This window comes from Poromitra crassiceps (genome assembly GCF_964638095.1).
Source record: "Poromitra crassiceps genome assembly, chromosome: 15".
NCBI lineage: Eukaryota > Metazoa > Chordata > Actinopteri > Beryciformes > Melamphaidae > Poromitra > Poromitra crassiceps.
In genome coordinates, this window is record NC_139634.1 from 3,648,976 (window position 1) to 3,673,376 (window position 24,401).

General features: G+C 46.2%; 1 protein-coding gene across 1 annotated transcript; it reads right to left on the reverse strand.

Annotated features, from left to right (window-relative positions):
* Positions 1 to 13,279: 13,279 nt before the first annotated feature.
* Positions 13,280 to 14,047, reverse strand: LOC310790818 (uncharacterized protein; the record flags this gene model as incomplete). Its single annotated transcript, XM_083652529.1, has 1 exon — positions 13,280 to 14,047. One exon carries the CDS (start codon positions 14,045 to 14,047, stop codon positions 13,280 to 13,282), a length of 768 nt encoding a protein of 255 aa, XP_083508655.1.
* Positions 14,048 to 24,401: the final 10,354 nt, after the last annotated feature.

Genomic DNA, 24,401 nt, shown 5'->3' on the forward strand with positions numbered 1-24,401 from the left:
GTCACGTCCTGTCAGCCCAGGGATAATCACTCTAATTTCTTCCAGCCCGCTGAGATCCGACGCACCCCGTGACGCATCGACACAGCAAGGCTGGGTAGTGAGAGCTCTCGTTCTCACTCATAAAACCTGGGTTGTAGCACAACCCTAACGTTTTACTTCGTTTCGAACTCAAGCTCTCACTAGTGCCTCAATTCAACCGACCTTGCTGCCGGGAGCACCCCACAGGGCGACCCGAAAGGCACCGGTGAACCACAGCCATATGGCAACGTTCATGCCTGACCGTCTGACATATTAGAGTGGCAACGATACTACTTTCTTGCCACCGACAGCACCGCGTGCGCGAATTGCGAACCGGACACGTCGAGACTGTAGTACCAAACAAAAGTGTAATGAGAGGACCATGAGGCTGCGGCACACATGTCCTCCCCTGAACACCGCACAACAACGCAGAGGATGTCGCAACACCCCGCGTAGAATGCGCCTTAATACCCTCCGGAGGTATCTTACCCACGGCAGAGTATGCCAAAGCGATCGCCTTCACTATCCAGTGTGATAAGCGATCCTTGGAAAGGAGGCCACCCTGGGCCTTCTGCCAAAGCAGACCAACAACTGGTATGGAGTGCGTAATGAACGCGTCCTGGCCACATAGGCCAAGAGCGCCCTTACTGGGCACAGCATGTGCAAGCGTCACTCCTCACCCGAACTGAACGGCAGGGGACAGAATGCCGATAAGTCTATGACCATAGACCTAAAGCTGACATTAATATTCTTAGGTTGGTAAGCCGGGTTAGGTCGCAACGTAACCCTGCGCCCATCATTCCCAAAACCACACAGGCCTGCTGCACCGAGAGGGCAATCAGGTCACCAACTCTCTTTCCTGACGACAAGGCCAGCAGCAGCGCGGTCTTTAAAGACAGAACCCTTAAATCGGCGGAGTCCAAGGGCTCAAACGGATGACCCGTTAGCCCGTCCAGCACCGTAACCAGGTCCGATTTGGGGAAAAAACGCACCGCGACGGCGGGCGCAGTTTACGCGCCCCCTTCATGAAGCGCAAGACCAAAGGGTACACCCCCACGGGGCTCCCTTCAATTCCCATATGGCAAGCAGAAATCGCGGCTACGTACACCTTAAGCGACTGCGGGGACTGACCCGCGTCAAGCAGGCTCTGAAGGAAAACAGAGAACTGGTCGCACACTGCAGTTCACTGGATCCACGCCCTTACTTGCTGCATAGTGCATCCCACATTATCAGGCAAGCCCTGGGCTAGCAACTGGTCCGGTTCAGGAGCCAGACCGCTAGCTTCCACCTGCCTGGGGAGGGGTGGAACACCTCCCCCTCCGCCTGGGATAGAAGATTGGCCCGTACCGGCAACGCCCAGGGCGGATCTTGCGCCAGGGAGACCAGGGGCTCTATCGTTGCAGCGGCGCAGTTTCTAGGCCGAGCGCCAGCCGCAGCGCAAAGCAGTGGGCGTGGAAAGGCGCACTTGATATCTTGCAGGGAAGAGACACACGCTTGCCTTTTAAGCTCCAATTCCTGGACAAATCCGGTAAAACCAGACAAAGCCAAGGGCTCCGCCGCCCCCCCCTCCCTTCATCCGGTCTGTCTATCTCCATATATAGGCTATTATTCCATATTATTATGCTTCTCAAACCAATCTAACTGCAGTTAAAATACTGCAAGCATGTAAATACGCTACACTATAGCAAGACCAAAGTGAAAATAATTTCTAAATGCATCGGATAGAAAAAAATATTGCCTATGGCTGGATGTCATGAGATTAGATGAAAGTTTGGCCAGAATGATATCGTTTTATCTCTCCTCCCCCACTGCACGATGCAACATCCTCTGAATGACACCTATCACTTTTACTGGATCTGATAACTTAATTCTATTTAATTTACAGGATTTTATTATTGAGTAATAGTATTTTATTTGGCCTATATATGCGTCCCCCCCACCCCCTGCCCACAGGCTCTGACAAATATGTTCATTCTCAATAAAATCTTCAGTAATCAATCAGAGGGGCTTTAAAAGCCAGATTGGCAGCAGCTGGCGCAGTGTGATCAATATGGCAGACCAAAACCGATCCACTAAATTCACAGCTGAGGAGAAGATGGTGCTGGCGAATCAGGTGATATATCTGTCCACCATTCATTTTGAATAGCTACAAAACAACTCTTTACTTAAGTTGTTTATTCATCTATCCATTCAGGTTCAAATGTACCATCGCGCACTGTTTGGGGAGGAGAATTACCCCGCCGACGCCCAGTCCTGGACCGCCTGAGTGAGCCGCCCCAGGTGGCCGTCTATGCGCTGCGCTTGTTCAGCACCTCGGACAGCTCCGCTGCCACAGACGGGGGAAACATTTGGAAATAATTATAACTTTCTATGCTTTGCACACAGAAAAAATAAATACAACAGACAATTCTGTAATGAATAGCTGTAATGAAGAGTGGGGTTTGAAGAAGCGCTACACAACAGTTTATCCATTTTCTCTCTCTCTTTCTTTCTCTCTCCCTTTCTCTCACATTAAACGATATACATGCCTATAATGTCAATTATCTGAATGAAATAATAATACATATTAATTAGGAATATTAGTAATATTAGTAGCCTAGCTAATTTCGGGGGGGGGGGGGGGGTAATAAAACGTAGAGCTATATTACACATAAATGGGGATTATTATGATAGCCTAAACTAAATTTATGAAACTGCATTACAGCTTCACCCAAAGCCTGAGAAGGGTTGCAATCTTATATTCTATTGTATTGTAAAGTATTTTTTTCTATATATTGTATTCTCCATTCACTTTCCTGTCCCCGGTGCACAGAATCCTGCTTTAGGCCTGCTTTTCAAAAGCGCAAAGCGCTAAAAGTAGGCCAGGTCGGAAGATGGCTGGAAGATAGTAGTACGCCGGTATTTAGCGCCGACACGCCCACTTCGGCGCATTCAGGGACTCCGCCACGCCCATTCGGCCTAAAGCGCATTTGGCAGCCTAAAGCCTATTGCTATTTTCCCGAAACAGGCGCAAGGCACGTTTTTTTGCGGTTAAGGCCCGTAATAGCGCCGATGGCCTGTGGGAGAATAGGGCCCCAGGTCCGCAAACCATGTCTGCCTGGGCCAAAACAGAGTAAAACGAGCCGGAGGCGCTGTTCCCTCACCCTGTCCAACACCTGACGGATCAGGGGAGTCGGGGGAAACGCATAGAGCCCCTCCCTCGGCCACGCGTGCGCTTTTAGCGCGTCATGACCTAACGGGGGCTGTCCTCCTGGATCGAGAACCACAGTGGGCAGTGTGTCGCGCGCCGCGATGCGAGAGATCGACGCAGGTGCGACCAAACCTGGCCCAAACCTGTTCCATCACCCGAGGGTGGAGGCACCACTCCGTATAACGGGGATTGCCTCAAGACAGCAGGCCGGTCGTAACTCCGCCGTCCCGGCAGATAGACCGCTGACACTGAAAGGAGACGGGGATACACCCACAGGTGAATCCCCGCTATGGTTCAGCGCCCCCCGACCGCACACCGCCCTGTTTGTTCAGGTGGGCGATCGCTGCCCTATTGTCCGAGCGAATCAGCACATGGTGCCCATGTGTGAACCGCTGGAAGTGTTACCTTCGCAGGCCGGGGGGACTGCGGAGGCAACGTTCTCTTTCGAGTCTGGCCGCAGGCGGACTTGTCCGGCAGTGCGGTCCGCAAGAGAGCTCCCAACCAACAATGGGCCCACGGCGCCATTGATGGTGGGCTTGTCCTGAAGCAGAGCCCAGCGAATCGCCTTCAGCTCTAGCACGTTTATGTGGTGAAGCTCCTGAGCCTCCCACCGGCCGTTCGCCGAAAAATGCCCGCCAATCGCACCCCCTCCCCAGAGGGAGGCGTCTGTGCGAATCACCATCCTGAGCGGGACAGGGCCCCACCGAGTACCTCTCGAGAGGTAACGGGGGTCCGCCCATATAGCCAGCGCCTGCCAGGCCTGACCTGTCAGAGGAACCCTGCGATGACGGTCCCCGGCCGAGTCCAGGCGAAGCCTGAGAACCATATTTGGACCACGAGAGCATGTGTGGCCTCCCTAGCGGGAGCACATGCAGTGCTGAGGCCATCAGGCCCAACATCACTGTGCACTGATGCACTGACACCGAGGGCACAGACCTAACGTCCTTGGCTTGCTGTCCGAACCGTGCGAGCCTGTCGCTCTGGCGAAAGGCTCGCAGGAAGTCTAGCTCGAGCCCCAGGAAGGTCGCCGCCTGCGCTGGGACGAGGCAACTCTTCTGCCAGTTCACCAAAAACCCTAAGGTTTGCCGGTGATCGGTCACCACCTTGGTATGTTCCGTGGCACGGACCCTCGAGTCGGCCGCTAAGAGAACGTCGTCGAGATATAGGAAGACGCGGATCCCCCTCGCGTGGAGGGGAGCCAATGGCTGTCTCCACGCACACCGTGAGGGTTCGCGGGCTCAAAGACATGCCGAATGGCAAGACACAGAACTCGTAAGCCTTCCCCAGGAAGGAGAACCTCAGGTATTTCCTGTGTCTCCTGACCATGTGGACATGGAAGAACGCACCTTCCAGATCCCCGGAAATAAGAAATCCGCCTGTCTCAACTCGTTGAACAGGCGGGGAAGAGAGCATTCGGAACGGGACTTCCTCAGCGTCTTGTTGAGACGCCAAAGGTCCAAATTTGGACGCATGGAGCCGTCCTTCTTGGGCACGATAAAGTACCTGTGGTAGAAAACCCAAGCGCACATCTGCCTTGGGAACCGAGCGAATCGCCCCTTTGGCGAGGAACGAATAACCTCATTGTGGAGTATGTCCATGGCCTCCCCCTCCACGGCCAGATCGGGGGTCCCGTCGAACGTGGGTGTGGGCCTGGCAAACTGTAGAGCGTATCCCCTCTGGAGGGTGCGCCGTAATGGGGACGGGGAACATAGATGCTCCCAGGCATCGAGCCTGTTGGACAAGATGGTCTCTTGTGGCCAAAGGAGCGGAACCCGTCATGAGCATATTGCTGGGCACCGGGACCCTTTGATCCAGTGCCCTGATGGGGGGGCGGGACGTGAGAGGCTACGCCCCCCCGCCGCATGGACAGTTCCGTAGAAGCTGTGCATGCTGGGGGAGAACTTCTTACGCAAGCTCCGCCTACTGACGCGCTGTTGTATCGAAGTAACCCCCCCCCCCCTGCCGTGCGTCTTTCGCAGGCTGGGGGGACTGCGGAGGTAACGTTCTTTCTCGAGACTGGCCGCACGTGGACTTGTCCGACAGTGAGGCCCCCAGGCGAGCTCCCGACCAGCAATGAGCCGTCGGTGCCATTGATGGTGGGCTGTCCTAGGAGCCTCTAGCCGAGGCCAGGCCGTAGCCATGGACCAAGGCGAGCCTTGATGATGGGTATGAGACCCTGGGCGAGCTCCCGACCGAACTCGGGCCTTGGGCACCGAGGACGGTGGGTCTAAAGCTACAAGCCGCAGGCTGGAACTAAGCCCAGCCTTGGTGAGCCAACCGGTGGGCTTGACCTGGGCGCTGCCAACCGAGGCCAGGCCGTGGCCATGGACCAAGGTGCGCTGTGCCCCCTGCCAGGCTCCCTGCACTTGCAGGGGGCGCCCCAACAAGGGAGTGCGACCCATGGAGAGCTCCCAACCACCCCGGGCCTTGGGCACCAAGGGCGGTGAGCTTGTCCTTAGAGCTACAAGCCAAAGGCTGGCCCTGAGCCCAGACCTTGGCGAGCTGTAAGCCCTGCTGGACGCGTAGCGCCAGCAAGGAGCGGTACGTCTATTGTAGCGGAGGTAGCTCGCGCCCAATATACTTAGCACACAGATACTAACTGCACGGGTGCACGCCAGCTATCTGCAAAATGCTATCGTTCTGTGCTAAACAGTACTAAATATTGCTATCTGCACGTATGCAAGGCAAGCTAGCTTTCACACTCCTTTGAGAGCGGACCTTGGTCAGCTCTCAAGAGCTTAGCTGCGGACAAGACCGAGGGTTCAAGGCGCCTGTGCAGCGTGCTCGTGCCCAAGGCAGAACACGCACTTAACGTGCCGATTCATACTCGGCCAAAGTAGTTTTACACACGGCCCATCCCCTCCCTGACTTTCCCTGCTCAGTAGCAAGAGGAAGCAGGAAGCTAATCACTAATAGCAAGCTCCCGCAGGGCGCACCCTATTAGCGGGAGTACTGCTTAAGCAAGCTAGCAGGCTAGCAAGAAGCACAGGCTAGACAGTAAGCAACCCGGAGGCTAGCGAACGTGCGCGTGCAATGGTAAGGTAAGCGGCAATAGCCCATCCCGAAGGGGAGGCACCAATACCCACAACCTGTTAGAGAGAACAGGCGTGGAAGCCACTAGCTAAGCTAGCATAAGCACTGAGAGACAAGCGTGCGAGTAACACGGGGAAGCAAGCGTGACCGCAAGCAGAGGCCAGCGGCCCGCGAAGCTAGTCAATCTCAGAAGAAACTCCTCAGAGGGAGTTACAATCTAGTAGATGCTATTTGCACAAGGCAAGCAACACTTAGCAGACAAGCAAGCTGGCTAAGATGGCGTAAGTACTGAGAGAAGCGGCCCACACAACGTGCGGGGCGAGCTCACCTAGCTAGCGTAATCGCCCAGCTAATATCTCAGAGTGCCCCCTTCGGGGCCGACGCCAGTAAAAGCTACACTACATTTATGTAGGTCCCAGCAACGCCTGTGCGGCGTGCTCCTGCCCTTAGGCATGCACACATTAAATTAATTGTGCCAGTCGTAACCGGCCAGCGTAGCCTCACAGCTAATACAGCACCTAGCTGTTCCCCCCTCTCTCTGCTAACAGGAATAACGGGGTTACCGTGCAAGCAAAAGCCTGCAACGGTAAGATAGCTGGAGTGCTACACAACACTAGATACTGGCTGCACGGGAGCAAGCTAGCTATCTAGCTAACTGAAGAGCATGGCTTCTAGCTACTACTCTCGCTTAACGCGCGCCCTACACAGAGGTAGCTGGCGCGAAGTACTTAGCACACAGACACGAACTGCACGTGTGCACGTTAGCTATCTGCCACAAAACCGGGTGCGTTACCCTGCTTCTGGGGACGCAGCCAGATAGCTGGAGTGCTACAAGGTAGTCCAAGCTAGCTGCACTGAGCAAACTAGCTAACTATCTAACGCGCGCGCTCTAAAGCCGGCGCCTAAAGTACCTAGCACACGAAAGTTACCCGCATGGGTGCCAAGCTAGCTATCTGTAACAACTGGGCTAATTAGCCTCTTTGTTCCTGTGCTACGTGGTACAAGCTATTTGCACGTATGCAACCTAGCTTAACAGTTTTGAGCGCGGACCTAATCGGCCCTCAAACGAAAACGCTGCCCCAGCCAGGGGAGCGAAGCAAACCTACACAGCGGCAGCAATTACCACTACACGGCGGTAGCAGCAGAACTACACGGCGGTAGCAATAAACAGTTAACTAAGGAAGATACTCTTAGCTTTAGATGACTTGTTCCGACGCCGCAGGGTGAAGGGTACAGGGTCGGGTCCCCGAAGCCTGCTTTATCCCGTCCACGCAAACCTCTTGAGGTGGGCAAATCAGCCGGAACGAGCCTAGTATCTAAAGCTATGTAAGAGAGCTAACTCAAAGTTAACCGGAGCTTTTAGAAACACGTCTTCTTCAGCGGGTGGAAGAAACGGAAAGTGATTATCCCTGGGCTGACAGGACGTGACGTAGTCACGTGGATCCGTGTCAGCCCCAGGGGGTACCACGCCACCTACGGGTGGGTGGTCAGGTTTTAATGGGGGTTCCTCTGCCTTTCCGACATGCTGCCACTCCGAACGTTAACTTCCATTATTCGGACTGGCGGTCGTTCACCTTAGAAGCCGCAATGCCGACCTTAGGTTTAGGCGTGGGGGTGGGAGAGGTTAGGTTTTGGGTTAGGGTCTGGGGGAGGTTAGGTTTAGGCATGGGGGGAGGTTAGGTTTGGCGTGGGGGCTGGGAGAAGTTAGTGAAAAACGGGGAATATAGACCCCCTTTCTGAGTGCCGATATTTCGGAGTGGCAGAACGTCGGAGTGGCAGCACGTCGGAGTGGCAGCATGTAACCGTTTTAATGATAAGTAATTTTGGAGCAAAATTACAGTCTTCCATAGGGCTGCGTTGCAGCGTTGTAGGCACTAGTGAGAGCTTGAGTTCGAAACGAAGTAAAACTACATGTTTTATTCTTTATTCAGATTGAGTAACTGCAGCTTGTCAGAGAGCAGCTGTGCTTCTCTGGCCTCAGCTCTGAAGTCCAACCCCTCCTCCCATCTGAGAGAGCTGAACCTGAGCAAGCTGGAGGAGTCAGCAGTGAAGCACCTGTCTGATCTTCTGGAGAGTCCACACTGCAGCCTGGAGACTCTGAGGTCAGACAGCATTTTTTTAATAATGTGCTGACATGAATATTATATGAATATTGTGGTGAAACTTAGTTTGAGGATGTCTATATAGAGTCATTTAATCTGAAATCAGGTTTAGGACTCACATTGTCTTCCTATTGTTTTCACACATTCCTGGTCTCTTCAAATGAATGAAGATGACCTTTGGTGATGATATTTATTCTCATGTGAGAGTGTTGGAGACAATGAAGGAATTTAAAATATGATAATTAATGTTGTAATTACAGAATGTTCAGAGCACATAATATTACACGTAATATGTTGCAGTGGAACAAGCTATTAGCCTTTGGTTCTTCTCAATGTCAGTTCTTTGGTCAAATCAGATGAGGTGTGACTATACGAGATAGATATTAGAAGGTTTTCATAGAACACCAACGCTTCTGCAGGCAGGAAAACTGACTGGAGGAGCCTTTAATCCTCAACCACATCAATGGCTACTTTTCTCACTGATGGTGGTGGAGGGCAGCAAGGTGGCACTGTTGCCTCACAGCAAGAAGATCCTAGATTAATTTCATCATGTGTGTGTAAAAAGTTATAGCTTTCTGGGAAATATCCAAACAGCTGGTGTTTGAACATTAACCTTGTCATCATGTGTGTGAGGACCGCCTGCTCCATCCTTTCAAATTGTTGTTAGGGTACATGCTTTAATCCTTTCCAGGCTATCCCTCTCTCTCTCTCTCTCTCTCTCCCTCTCTCTCTCTCTCTCTCTCACTCTCTCTCTCTCCTGCCCTCTGCTGGTGAGTAATCACGCAGAGGAAAGACAGAGATCTGGGTCGTGCCCTTTGGTTAAAAAATAAATAAAAATAAAACTGGTAAATAGAAACGTGTTTGACGGGCCTGAAACTCTGATTACAGAGACACAAACATATTTTTGCAAGTAGGCTACAATGTCCAAGTTTAGCTCTGTGTGTTGAGCTGAGTGATGTCACTCTTTCAAGTGGAAGTTTGTTCCACCAGCCACAAATTTACATTCTCATCTTTTTGTATTTGTTTCTGCTGATTTATTTTATAGTGAAGAAAAGCCTCCACTCACTAACTCACTCTTCAGTCTCTGCTTGTTTATTGAAGCAGCAGCATGTTGTCATTCATACAGTGGTCTGCAGAACTGGGCAGACCCAACGCTGCGGCGTTGCAGCGGCCCCCCGTGGCCTGCCGCGGCCTCCCGGAGTATTTTTTTTCACCAGCAGCTGCAGTGCGCAAAAGAGCCACCAGGTGGCACGTGTGAGCAGTCTCTACAGGCGGAAGTCACCTGTGCCAGTTCCAAACATTTCCATCTTTGAAGCACCTCAAAGACAGAGTGACTTGTAACGTTACAATAATTCAAGGTGAGTGAGTTTCAATTCATGTTAAGGTTAATGTTCAAACACCAGCTGTTTGGATATTTCCCAGAAAGCTATAACTTTTTACACATACAGCCATGGGGTGTATATAAACCCCTCGCAAATACTGCGTGATATAGTGAAGTGGGGGAAGTTTGACCATACAACATTGCACGCGGTTTCTTTACCAAAATGCTTTGCATTGCAGATTGAATAATAAAAAAGGCAAACTGGTCAACATGACGTGAGGGGGACGTGCGGGCGGCATTAAACAAACGCACCCAAGTATGTTAGCGAAGCAGTATAGCGGAGGGGAGGCGGACCTCTGAGCCTTGTACATCGGACCATCGTGATTAATTACCTGTTTGAATTACAAATTTGCAGATTTAATCGTAAAAAAGGCCAATTCCACTCAACGTAACGCTCTGGGGGGGTGCAGGCGTGGTTGAACAAGTGCGCCCTAAGTATCCCCAGGTGCAGTTCAGACTGGGGAGGCGGACTAGCAGATTCAGCAGAAGTCATTTGTGTTGTGGAAAATGTTTTTCACATTCTTTCCTGTTTTCAACCCAATGTGAGTAATGAACAGGTCTTCAACTGTGAATTCAACTCGCCTATTTGCATGAAGTCGCTTCCATTACATCCATGCTGCTGCTGTGTTTATCTCTCTCCAATAGCGTTAGGTTCAAAGCGACGCGATAACTAACGTTATCCGCCAGTAATTCTCTCTGTTTTCTGCCAGCAACACACACGTTGTTGGTCAGGATCTGTATCGTTAACGTTATTTGTTTTGGCCTTTCAATATTACTGGTAGTGATAGCCTATAGTGCTTAGTTCAGCCGCTTGACTGTACTTATTACTAGCCTATCCAGTGGTGTCTCTCATGCAGAGATCAGCTGTCAGGTTGTGAACGTGCAGCGTCGCAGCCAAACAGTATCGCAGCTACTTCATAAACCAATTAATGAATTCATAAATACCACCGCAATGGCTATTTGGTTGACATCGCACCCTCACAACCCTAATCACATATATTATTTTGTTGTTGTTTTTCAGGACAACCCTCCCTTGCTGACGAGCCTTCAGTGAGACAAAGCGCTCCACACTCCAAGCTACTGTACTGTACTTGCCGTGCTGGGACCAGACCGAGAGCATTTTCAAGAATGAAAGTTGAAACAAACAATACTCATTGACAGAAGGCAATCATTTGATCTGAAACACTGCAATATCATATCACTGAGCTTAAAGAAAGGCTCAAGAGTGTGAATTAATGTTTATTTTAGCATAAATAATTAATATTTATGCTGTTAATTAACACAGTCTATAGTGGTTCTTGCTGAAACGCGTACGTTGTTGCAGTGTTTGAAACAGGAATAAAACCCTCAAAGGACATTTTTTGAGTGCTAGATCCACCTAGCTTTTTTATCCGGTGAGCTCCCCAGGTGATAGCTGTTAACATTGTGAATAGCAATGCCCTTCCCCCAGTCCTTTGTTTTGCTAATTCACCCTGCCACCCAACACCCTGCAGACACTTTTCGATTGAAAGGTTGCACTGTTTTCAATGGACGATGGACTTAACTCAAAACTTTGTCAAAGTAGCCTAATGTGTAAACATATTTATTTGGTTTGAATAAAGTTTTCTATACACAAACTGGATTTCCCCTGTTTCCCATATAAGTAAAATAGCCTAACAATTAGATATATAGGCTACAGTAGGACAATTTGAACAAACAGTGACTATTCTGCATACGTTACCTCTGAAGACAGTAACAAGGCATTCCTAACTAAGCTAGTGCTAACTTCATTCAGTTTATATAACCTCAAACTTTCAGTTGTTGCACAATGTTACTGTAATCTTTTCAGTATTTTCAGATGTTGCACTATTTGTGTCCAAAAATGACTTGAACTTCATATACTGTGCATATTTTGTATGTCACCTTTTTAGATGTGTGACTGAGTCTTTAGTTAGATTACATCCCCCCAAATAATTTGAAATTAAAAGATAATATTGCACCGCTGCCCTAGAGAATATGAAACACTGGAGTGTTGTGCAACATACAGATGCTCTGCAATGCATCATCTCTTACTGTTGGGTAGTTTGATTGACAAAGGAACAAAAGAAAATGTATACCTGTTCAGTTTACAGTTTGGTAACCTGTACCTTCTGCCTGATGGCAGCAGCTCGTACTCTGTGTGGAGGATGTGATTTGGGTTGCAGGTGATTTTAAGGCCGTGCTTCTTCACTGTCTCCTCAAAAATCTCTTGGAGAGAAGATGGAGGCTGCATACCAATAATTTTACCAGCCCTCTTAATTAGGTTTTGAAGTTGTGATTTGAGTTTAACGGACAGGTTGCCAAACCATGTAGTGATGCCATAGCAGATAATGGATTCAATGGCTGCCCTATAGAACATGTTTTTATCCACTCCATGGACCCTAAAGCCCTCTCAGAAAATGCAGTCGCTGGTTAATACGAGTCGAGAACATACAAATTCAACTTGGTGACCCCATTAACTGAGAATCAAAATGAATGCCTAAATACTTATACGATGTCACCTGCTCTACTCTCTCCCCGTGGATCAGAACTGGACTGTGATCCCCCACAGATCTGGGATAAAAAACAATTGCCTTTTTTTTACATTTAAAATTAGGTTGTGCTCCTCACACCACTTCACAACAAGTTGTGCTAACAAAAATCAATGTTTAGGACAGCCGTTCTCAAAGTGAGGTCCAGGGGGTCCTCAGCAAAAAGGGGAATGATTTATTTTCACTACAATTACAGCCATAAGCAATACAATGACAGAATGTATGACTTTTTTTGCTCATGGCTTTCATACACTTTCTGTAATGAAACTTCTAAAAGAAAAAATCTTATCAGATGGGGAGCCTGGGACAAAATCTTTTCAAATGTGGTCTAATTGGTGTCATTTTAGGGGTCCTTGATGTGAAAAAGTTTGGGAACCACTGGGGATATTCAGAGACTGAATAAAAAGTGAAGCAGCAATCAATCGCTAAATGTTTCTATCTTTCATAGATTATAGATTCGTTACACACAGTGAAATAGTTCTAGCCTTTATTTGTTTCATTTTTCATAATTTTGGCCTACAGCTCCAGAAAACCCCCAAAACAGTATTTCAAGAAATTAGAATAGTGTGAAGAAAATCAGCAGTTACTTCTCAGTTATGAGTGACTCCAGCCTCAGTCCACTCCCTCTGAATAAAATAATTACTTATTTTTTTGTGATCAAATAGCTATTTTAATTCAAGTTCATGCATACAACAAGTAACAAAAACATTCGTAGAGCATGGCATAATACAATTATTCTACGTGCGTGTCAAATTCATTTCATTTAATTTCCACGGGCCACATGTGACCCAATTTGAGCTTGAGTGGGCCAGACAAAGAAATCTAATAACACATCAAATGTTCTACACCGTCAGTGTCAACAAAATACCAGTAAATGGGGCAAGAAGAAAAAAAATATCAGTCACATCATAGTTTCACTGTTTTTCTCTACATACAATACAGTTAGTCATGGAATCATATCGAACCAGATCAAACAATACTGGTCCTTTATGGAATAGGTTGATGATCACTGCGATAGTCTACTACTCGTTGTCATCTCCCTGCCTTGGGCAGCCATGTGGGTGATCCTGTGGGTGACAAATGGGAAGTCCTGTCCAATGTAGGCACTGTCTCCCAGCAAGCTGTATTCGCCCATCTTCTCCTGCCATGTTGCATAAAAGTTGGAGACCCTGAGCATCCTGGCATCATGGACCCTTCCTGGTGGCCCCGCGAATATGTCAATGAAGCGCCCTCTCTCATCTACAATTCCCTGAAGGAGGACGGAGTAGAAGGACTTTCTGTTCATGTAGTCTCCTCCTCTTATGGGTGGCCTCTGCACCCTGATGTGGCACCCATCAATTGCACCGACACCACTAATGCCACAGATGCGGTGGAAAGCAGCAGCAGTTGCCGCTTTCTCACAAGTATTTGGCCAGGAGATGAAGGTGTATCCCATGGTACAAATGATGCTGAGCACTTCTATGATGATCCTGTGAGCTGAGGACTGTGAAACATCAAACTTGTCTGATATCTCCCTAAAGCTGTTTTGGTTGGCAATGTACCACAGGAACATCAGCAGCTTCTTTGTCGCCGGGACATGTGGTCGACCGAGATCATGTTCCTTTGTTATCCCGTTCTGCTGCAACTTCATCAGCAGATATTCAAACTGTGACTTGCTGACTCGGACATGGCGTGCAAAAGTGTAGTCATCCATGTTCAGCATGACCTCCCACTCTGTTCCAGTCTTCAAGATGATTATTCGCTGTCTTGACCGGAGCACAGTGGATATCTGCATCCTAAATTAGAGAGGGAGAGAGAGAAATATTTAATTAAAGAATAGCTGGCATTGAAATATTATTACAGTCCTATCTACTATCACTATTATTTAAATTTTCAATTAATTTGAGCAGCGCCAGAGAAAATGTTCAGCATGTGTGAAGTTGTATTATCTTATTTGGAATCTTAAACAGATTTATTCAAAACTAAAGTTCAATCAATCAATTAATCTTTATATAGCGCCAAATCATAACTACAGTTGTCTCAAGGCTTAAGAAAGAGGTACAAGACCATGCTCTTTATTTTACAACCTACTGTACAATTGAAACAATTATCACAGCACTGGCTATGTTACTGCACAGGGCATTTAGCAGACTATTATAAATTATATGGGGTGGGGAGAGAGAGACTCTACGGAACCGAGATACAGCGAACGAGGCTGCTATGGAGAGCCCTCGCCCTTTGTGTACCGATTGTTAAAAGACCGATTAAAACCCACTCAAAACGTTACCTTCTGAGCCTTAGTCCCACTATAAACCATTATCTGTCGTCGTTTCACGTTTTACTGAAAAATGCTGCCACCAGATTAAAGAAAAGACCCTGTGTGATGTTGACTGATGTGTTTTTTAATGTAATGTGCGCGTTAGTTTTCCTAATTCCCTGATTGAAAAAACAGCATGGCTCAGACGACAAGCTAGCTCCATATGCAGCTACACCATGATGCATGACCGCGCATCAGTCAATATCACATAGGCCTAAATGTTTTCTTTAATCTGGTGGGAAAAAAATGCAATCAAAGTTAAAACGACACAGATATTACGGTTTACACGGGACTTAGATTTAGCTCCCATTAGCCATGTTCGCTAGCCACTTCACTTTATGGCCACTACCCTCCATAAGCAGACTACAGGCATCAGATAGGCTACCAAATAGCCAACAGCACAGAACCATGTTCCTTGAGGAAACGATTAGCGGTACCATGGGGTTAATCACTGTTAACATTACACATTCAGTTGCAGTTATCTAACGGTGGCATGGCAAGCCTTAGCAAACTCCCTAATGTTAGCGTATGACGCTAACGTTAGCTAACACAGGCCTGCTGTAGGCGACAATCTCATAATCTCCTGGCGGAGATAATAATAACAAGCCCATACATCATCTTATTTCTGTTAGGCTACTACCATAAGCAGAAATGATGTCTTACTTACTTCACTGTTGTGTTACAAAGTTGATGGATGAGTACACACTGTAGCCTATTTCCTCAGCGCCAGTGTTGCCAGATGGCAAATGTTGAATTATCGTACCAGAGGGTCAAAATTATCATTTTTGGAGTGAAATTATCGTACGCCCTCTCCCCAGCATACAAATACGATAATTATCGTAGGTCTGGCTACGCTGCACAGCGCTGCGTGGCATAAAATACTATTATTTATTTATTTATTAACGTTATTAGACAGCCTTCTTCTTCTTTGGTTCACTCCAGGCACTTCCTGTTGAGTCAATGAACAGAAATACTGGACAGCGCCACTCTGCCATTTTAACCGTGTTGTGGTCACACAGTGTATCGTTTCTCAGGTGATTCAGCAGATTCAAGTAATCTGCTGCCACCTAGCGTCTAATAAATATTACTGCAGCCTAATTGTTTTCATCAAAGCGGCACACCGCGGGAAAAGGCAACGCCACCTCCCCCTGCTTCTGCAGACCTCTGTATGAATGAGTGCTGCTTTGTCCTTGTTATGTCTTTTTGAACCTGGCAGCCTGTTGGCTTCAGCTGCTTTCAGTTGACTTCACCATTTTAGAAACTTTTTAGAAAGGTTTTCTATACAGGAATGTTTTATTTCATATCTACATGTTTTATTCTTTATTCAGATTGAGTTGCTGCAGGTTGTCAGAGAGCAGCTGTGCTTCTCTGGCTTCAGCTCTGAAGTCCAACCCCTCCTCCCATCTGAGAGAGCTGGACCTGAGCTGGAACACGCTGGAGGATTCAGCAGTGAAGCTGCTGTGTGATCTTCTGGAGAGTCCATACTGCAGCCTGGAGACTCTGAGGTCAGATAGCATTTTTTAATGATGTACTGACATGAATATTATATGAATATTGTGGTGAATCTTAATTTGAGGACATCTATATAGAGTCACTTCATCTGAAATCAGGCTTAGGACTCACATTGTCTTCCTATTGTTTTCACACATTCCTGGTCTCTTCAAATGAATGAAGATAAACTTTGGTGATGATATTTATTCTCCATCGTTTTAAAGACACAGGGCTCCAAATGGCTCCAAAATGGCCTCCATCATCTATGGAGGGAGAACGTTGATGTGAGAGTGTTGGAGACAATGAAGGAATTTAAAAGATGATAATTAATGTGGTAATTACACAGAACGTTCAGAGCACATAATATTACACATAATATGTTGCAGTGGAACAAGCTATGATCCTTTGGTTCTTCTCAATGTCAGTTCTTTGGTCAAATCAGATGAGGTGTGACTATACGAGATAGATATTAGAAGGTTTTCATAGAACACCAACACTTTTACAGGCATGAAAACTGACTGGAGGAGCCTTTAATCCTCAACCACATCAATGGCTACTTTTCTCACTGATGGTGGTGGAGGGCAGCAAGGTAGCGATGTTGCTTCACAGCAAGAAGAACCTGGGCTCATTTCACCACCCACTGTGTGTGTGTGTGTGTGTGTGTGTGTGTGTGTGTGTGTGTGTGTGTGTGTGTGTGTGTGTGTGTGTGTGTGTGTGTGTGTGTGTGTGTGTGTGTGTGTGTGTGTGTGTGTGAGGACCGCCTGCTCCATCCTTTCAAATTGTTGTTAGGGTACATGCTTTGATCCTTTCCAGGCTATCCCTCTCTCTCTCTCTCTCTCTCCCTCTCTCTCTCTCTCGCTCTCTCTCTCTCTCTCTCTCTCTCCTGCCCTCTGCTGGTGAGTAATCACACAGAGGAAAGACAGAGATCTGGGTCGTGCCCTTTGGTTAAAAATAAAAATAAAATAAAACTGGTAAATAGAAACGTGTTTGACGGGCCTGAAACTCTGATTACAGAGACACAAACATATGTAACCCAGGGTTAAATTAGGGGTTAGCTATAGTTTTTTACATTTTATTTTAAGTAAAAGCTAATTTTTCAAGCTCTTTTATTTTATTATGAACCACCATGTGACTGTCAACCTACCTACTGCAATACCATATACCTACCTGTTTACTTACCATACCAGTTGACCTGCCAAATGCTTACCTGTTGTGTACCTGTATGTATGTATGTATGTATGTATGTATGTATGTATGTATGTATGTATGTATGTATGTGTGTTGTTTTATTTATTTTATTACTTACCTGCTATATTTACCTGCTGTGTGATTATTGTATTTTTATTTTATTGAATTGAACGTTGAAGTGAATTTTTAGCCATTGGGTGGCTACGCCACCATTTTCCACCACTGTGGACTACCAAAAGTGGGACAGTACACCCAAGGACTGCCAAAGGGTTTGCCAATGTACCTTGCTAGCCAGCCTGGTTGGAAGGCATGTCAAGACATGTCACCAGGAGTTCATTAATGCAGTTCTCACGGAGCGGGACTGTGATTGGAGGGATGTGGCCGCAAAGGTGGGCACAACAGAGACTGCGGTAAAACGGGCATAGGGGATTGGTGGAGTGGCGCAGGGAGAGGGCGGAGCTACGGAGTTTTCGGGAGATGAGAAAGTTTTGGAGTCAGTCGGATCTGGGAGTGAAAGGAGAGACATTGCGTGAATTTACTGCAGAAGTTTAGAGAAGTATTAGTTAGCTGGCGTTGCTCCTGCCTAGCGTGTGGAAGTTTGGCACTGGTAGGTGGTATGGAGGTGGCCTCAAGCTACTAAGGACTTTTAAGAACTTTGCTGGAAGAAGAGCGGTCTGTCCACCGTTCACGGATAGTGAAGAGCGGAGCCGTTCTCCACTGATTAGCTCAGTCAGTGGGTATGTCGTGTTAACTGGCTCTCGCCAGATCAGTGAGTCCACATTAGTTAACCGGCACGAGAGACCAGCGTCAGCACTGTGTTTGACAGAAGCGCAGAGTAAAGCGGACACCGGTGGATTTCTCCCGTTTCTCAGCCCAGCTCCACAGAAGGACTGCGCCCGATATCCACATCTCTCTCTCTGGCCACGGGAGTTTCACTCACCTGTCCCCCGTCTGATTCATTTGCCCGCAGCCCGCCACCACCTGTTCAGGTACAGTCCGTGTGTATTTTTTTTGGCTCTGAAAAGAGTGAAGAGGCTATTCTGCCAGCCACAAGGAACTCACACCAAAAGCGCAGTACTGCAACGGGGTGGGATAAGTAATTTTGTGTGCTTTGCGGGGACTGTGTATATTGGCCAGTTGCAGCTAAGTGTGTGTGTGTGTGCGTGGTGTATGCAAGGTGGGCCCACATAATTGTTTATTTTACAACTGGTGTTATTGATAGTCATTATAAGTAATCAAACATTACAGTACATGCTGTTTGATGATTTATTTTGTTTATTGCATTTTTCCATTGCATATTTCTTTTAGTATTGTCATTTCATCTGTGAGGTGATTTTGTAATATTGAAGGCCTGATTTCTGAAAGCAGGACAGTAAATTCACAGGTACCAATACACCTTACAGTACAGGACTGGTGTATTGTTTATTTGTTTATTACCATTTCTGAGGGTATTCATAGCTGTGAATAGCATTTCTTTTGTGGAGTGTTTCATTTCATTGTTGCTTACATCCTGAAAGAAAAAAGAAACAAAGTATTATTATCACTGTTATTATTTGTTAGGCAATTGTATAATTAAATTCTGGTTTTATATTTTTCTATACTTACCTGGTAGCGTGATATTATTACTTTTCAGTGTATTTCACTTACCTGAGGGTATTTCCTATAAGAGAAAGGGGGAGAAATATAATTAGTATCTATAGTTATTAGGGATTAGAAACACATTGAGGATACATTATACATTAGTCTATAGGATAAGGTATATTAATGGGGCATTGTTTAGTAAGTATTTAGAGTACAGTAGAGGTAATTATAATTTAAAGGGCACTTACCTTGAATTTACAGGTCCCCTCCACTGTCATTATTAAAGGGGCATTTCTAATACAAAGATAAATCAAACAAAAAACCTAAAGGGAAAAAGTCCTATATAGACTCATAGGCAAAGAACTCGGGAAGCACTAAACCTATTAGCTCATAGGGGTACACAAGTGCTACACATATTTTTGCAAGTAGGCTACAATGTCCAAGTTTAGCTCTGTGTGTTGAGCTGAGTGATGTCACTCTTTAAAGTGGAAGTTTGTTCCACCAGCCACAAATTTACATTCTCGTCTTTTTTGATTTGTTTCTGCTGATTTATTTGATAGTGAAGAAAAGCCTCCACTCACTAACTCACTCTTCAGTCTCTGCTTGTTTATTGAAGCAGCAGCATGTTGTCATTCATATGAATGAGTGCTGCTTTGTCCTTGTTATGTCTTTTTGAACCTGGCATCCTGTTGGCTTCAGCTGCTTTCAGTTGACTTCACCATTTTAGAAACATGTATATTTAAAACCTCCACAGCTCTGAGTGGATTATGAAACATGGTTTCAATCAGGTTTTCTATACAGGAATGTTTTATTTCATATCTACATGTTTTATTCTTTATTCAGATTGAGTTGCTGCAGGTTGTCAGAGAGCAGCTGTGCTTCTCTGGCTTCAGCTCTGAAGTCCAACCCCTCCTCCCATCTGAGAGAGCTGGACCTGAGCTGGAACACGCTGGAGGATTCAGCAGTGAAGCTGCTGTGTGATCTTCTGGAGAGCCCACACTGCAGCCTGGAGACTCTGAGGTTAGATAGCATTTTTTAACACGTTCACTGCCATTGACGTATTAATACGTCAAAAATAATCCAACGGTTGACTGCCAATGACGTATTAATACGTCAAAAAAATGATTTTTTTTTTTTTGACCGTGGGATGTGCATCTAACCCTTTTACATCTCTTATATAATTATTGGAGCCACCGAACGTTTACAACCCATTCCACCGAGCCACTAAGTGGCGACAGTGCCCTCCTGACTAGAGGAAGGCAAGCAAAAAGCAGCCATTCTCATGAAAATGGATGGGGGAAAACGCTTTCGTTTTCGCGCTGATTGCTGGCGATGCGGGATTGCAAATTTGCATAATAGATTACAGGTGGAACACACTTTGAAACACGCAGCATAAATATGACCAGAATCGCAAAAGCTTCTCTCAACCAAAACTCCAAGAAGCGAGCAAGTCCATCCAGACTTCCTCAAACAGCGGCCGCGCAGACAGGCACAGGACAGCAGCAAAGCAGTGAGACTGGTGACAAGCTTGTGACGGCCGCTGCAGCCAAGAAGAACGCCCACGGAGGGAGGAGTTGGAAGCAACTCTCCCTCTCGCTCTCTCCCTCTCTCTCTCTCTCTCTCGCTCTCTCTCTCCCTCCCTCCCTCCCTCTCTCTCTCTCTCTCTCTCTCTCTCCCTCTCCCCCTCTTACTAGGATTAAACCTAGTGCGTCTCCGGGAGAGAGAGAGAGAGGGAGAGCGAGAGGGAGGGAGAGAGAGAGAGAGAGAGAGAGAGAGAGAGAGGGAGGGAGAGCGAGAGGGAGGGAGAGAGAGAGAGAGAGAGAGCGAGAGGGGGAGGGAGAGAGAGAGAGAGAGAGACAAAAATGAATGGTTAAAGTGACTGTTCTATCGAATTTCACAAAAAGCCGTTTATCTCTGAATAATTTTTCTGACGCTGAAACCATGCTGTATTCAACTGCTAATGCTTACATAACTACTAACTCTACAAACTAACTCTTTTAGACAGAGAAAGCACACATTCTATTAGTTCTTTTGAGATATTGTGTGTTCACAAAATCTTAGCAGAAAAGAATCCTCGGGTCTTGAAAGATGAGCCAGAATCCTCAAAAAACCCCTCTGGCAGAAGCTAACTACAGTAAAAAAAAAAAACGTCTGGCAGTGAATGTGTTAATGATGTGCTGACATGGATATTATATGAATATTGTGGTGAATCTTAATTTGAGGACATCTATATAGAGTCACTTCATCTGAAATCAGGCTTAGGACTCACATTGTCTTCCTATTGTTTTCACACATTCCTGGTCTCTTCAAATGAATGAAGATGAACTTTGGTGATGATATTTATTCTCCATCGTTTTAAAGACACAGGGCTCCAAATGGCTCCAAAATGGCCTCCATCATCTATGGAGGGAGAACGTTGATGTGAGAGTGTTGGAGACAATGAAGGAATTTAAAAGATGATAATTAATGTGGCAATTACACAGAACGTTCAGAGCACATAATATTACACATAATATGTTGCAGTGGAACAAGCTATGAGCCTTTGGTTCTTCTCAATGTCAGTTCTTTGGTCAAATGAATCAGATGAGGTGTGACTATACGAGATAGATATTAGAAGGTTTTCATAGAACACCAACACTTTTACAGGCATGAAAACTGACTGGAGGAGCCTTTAATCCTCAACCACATCAATGGCTACTTTTCTCAATGATGGTGGTGGAGGGCAGCAAGGTAGCAATGTTAAGTAAGTAAGTAAATAATTTATTTCGGTCAATTTTTCAGTTTCACATGAATGCATTACAGTAATAATGTGCGTTTACATATAGGAGACCGAAAAGGTGTAGGCTGAAGCCGCAGCTTATAAATGCCTACCCTTTTTTACATTTTATTACATCAAAATTCAAAAACAAAAAATAAGATAGTTGCAAGAATCAGTTGACAGCGAGAAGGAAATTTTTCAATAGATCTTAGAAATAATAATAATAATAATGATAGCTTTTAAGTACATGATTGTACTAGGGTTTTGTATTTGTTAAGTACTCTTAGTTTCAACATTTTTTTGAATTTACATATGGAATTACACAATTTTAACTGTTGCTTCACAGCAAGAAGAACCTGGGCTCATTTCACCAGCCACTGTCTGTGTGTGTGTGTGTGTGTGTGTGTGTGTGTGTGTGTGTGTGTGTGTGTGTGTGTGTGTGTGTGTGTGTGTGTGTGTGTGTGTGTGTGTGTGTGTGTGTGTGTGTGTGTGTGTGTGTGTGTGGTGGCAGAGTGTTTGGGGCCTCATGTTTTGGGAACACAGGCATGATGGGTCCCTGCACAGTCGTTGTTCTCCTCCTTTTCAAATCCTTATTCATAAGGAAGACCCAGGCTGCCAACTTTAGGTACCTGAAGCCTCCTCCATGTTTTTTATTTGTTTTATTTAGATGTGTTTCAGCAACAAGTTCTAATTCAGACTATCACTGCAGAGTCATGTCCAACTGTTTAAAAAAAGAGCCTCGTCCATGTTTTTATTTGTTTAGCATATCATCTCTGTCAGGTGGGGACCTTGAATTAAGCAATATTACATGTGAGGGTGTACTTTACCGTGGTTATTGGCACGATGGTGATGCAGCAGGACGCGTCACTGAAGTACCAATAACCACGGTAAAGTACACCCTCGAGTGTAATATTGAGATTATACAACAGTTACCAACAAAATACAAGCTATAAACAAAAGGTGGTCATATTTTGGGGCCATTTGCTCTCAAAATAACAAAGTTTTGCCGAGTGTGTTAGTCCAAGACAAGAAATAGTCCCCGTTGACTCTGCCAGGCTGAGCCAGCTGACTAAATAGGCTACAACACATGTAAACACAAAACTGACCCATTAAAGCAGCTACGAGCAACTTTTTCGATTGTTATTAAACAGTATAAATTTAATATCAATGCATCACATCTTACCTCTAATAGTCGACGACACCAACGCAGAGTAGTCTCGCTTGAACCCCGAGTGAATCGGCCAGTGTTAGTGTGTCTGTAGCCAGGGCAGATCAGGAAGTGAAATGAAACGGTTTGCAGCAGCCACTTCGGCCATAACCACAAAATAACTTCCAAAAAACCTGTTAGAATATAACGAGAGATGTTCCCGCGAGTATGCGTGGCGTTCACATTGTTTATGTTATGTTGCTAGGCAGCGCAAACGGCGTAGGAAGGCAGCTGCGTTTCACTTCCTGGTTTCACTTCCGCGTTTCACTTCCGGGTTACCCGGTCCGGTCGCTCTAGAGAGCCCCCTGTTGGCGCGAGTTTAGACAGACTATAGACTTAATAATCACCTAAGGGAGCAATCTCAGATACACACGGCTTTGGTCTCGTCGACTATTAGACGTAAGATGTGATGCATTGATATTAAATTTATACTGTTTAATAACAATCGAAAAAGTTGCTCGTAGCTGCTTTAACTCAATATATGTTGTGACTCTGGCGAAAATAAAATAATTAACAGATTAGCAACTGCGTTGGTGAACTTCACATGTAGGCTCTTTTCTTTTCTTTTCTTTTTTACAATGGCACCAGGCTATTCCGTGGTTTCAGTTGCTATTTCTTGTATAAATTGAATTGCATACTCCCGTTAAAAGAACAATTGGTGGAACAGCTGTCCATAAAGTCCATGCTGGACCTCTGCCGTTTAGCAGGTGAGGCTGTAGAGTGGTTTGAGGGGCTGGGCTACAAAGGCATGACGTTTCCACGGCTCTCACACAATATATTGCTCCACCTTGTGTGATTATCAAGAGAAGGTGCCCAAAAGCTCTGTAAAGAAGTCTCGCTAATGCAGAGGTTCTCAAAGGGGGGTCCGGGGACCCCCAGGGGTCCTTGAGGGGGTTCCAGGGGGTCCTCAGCCAAAAGGGGGTTACTTTATTTTTGCTATAATTCCATTCATAAGTAACACAATGACTATTTTGGTCATGGGTTTTATACACTTTCTGTAATAAAACATCTAAAAGCATCAAACTTATTATCATATGGGGGACCATGGGACAAAATCCTATCAAATGGGGGTCCGTGGACAGTGGTCACAGATTGCCGCTTTTAATAAGTGTATTGCAGCAGATCAGACATACGGGCTTTGAACTGGCATGGGGAGGATAAACATGGACAAATCTGTCCATTCTTCATAAAAAACTTGGTTCTCTCCACTTTTCTCTTTTTAGAGCACGCCATACTTCTTGTGTCTCACCTATTTCTCCAACGTGTCTCGGTTTTCTCTCCCCCGCGTGTGTGTTTGTGTGTGTGTGTGTGTGTGTGTGTGTGTGTGTGTGTGTGCGTGTGCGTGCGTGCGTGCCTGCGTGCGTGCCTGCGTGCGTGCGTGCCTGTGTGTATGCTGCTCACTGACAGCTCTCTGACAAGCAGAGTGGAGCGCTGCCGCACGGAGGCATCTTGAATGGCTGGAATGTAAATTTCATTCGCCGAGTAACGTCACATGAGACTCTAAACCAGTACCGTAAATGCTAGAATAGCCAGAAAAGCATTCAAATGATCTTGTGAGTAAGTCTCCTAACTCCATTCGCCCTCAAACCTCGAAGCTCCTCCCCTAC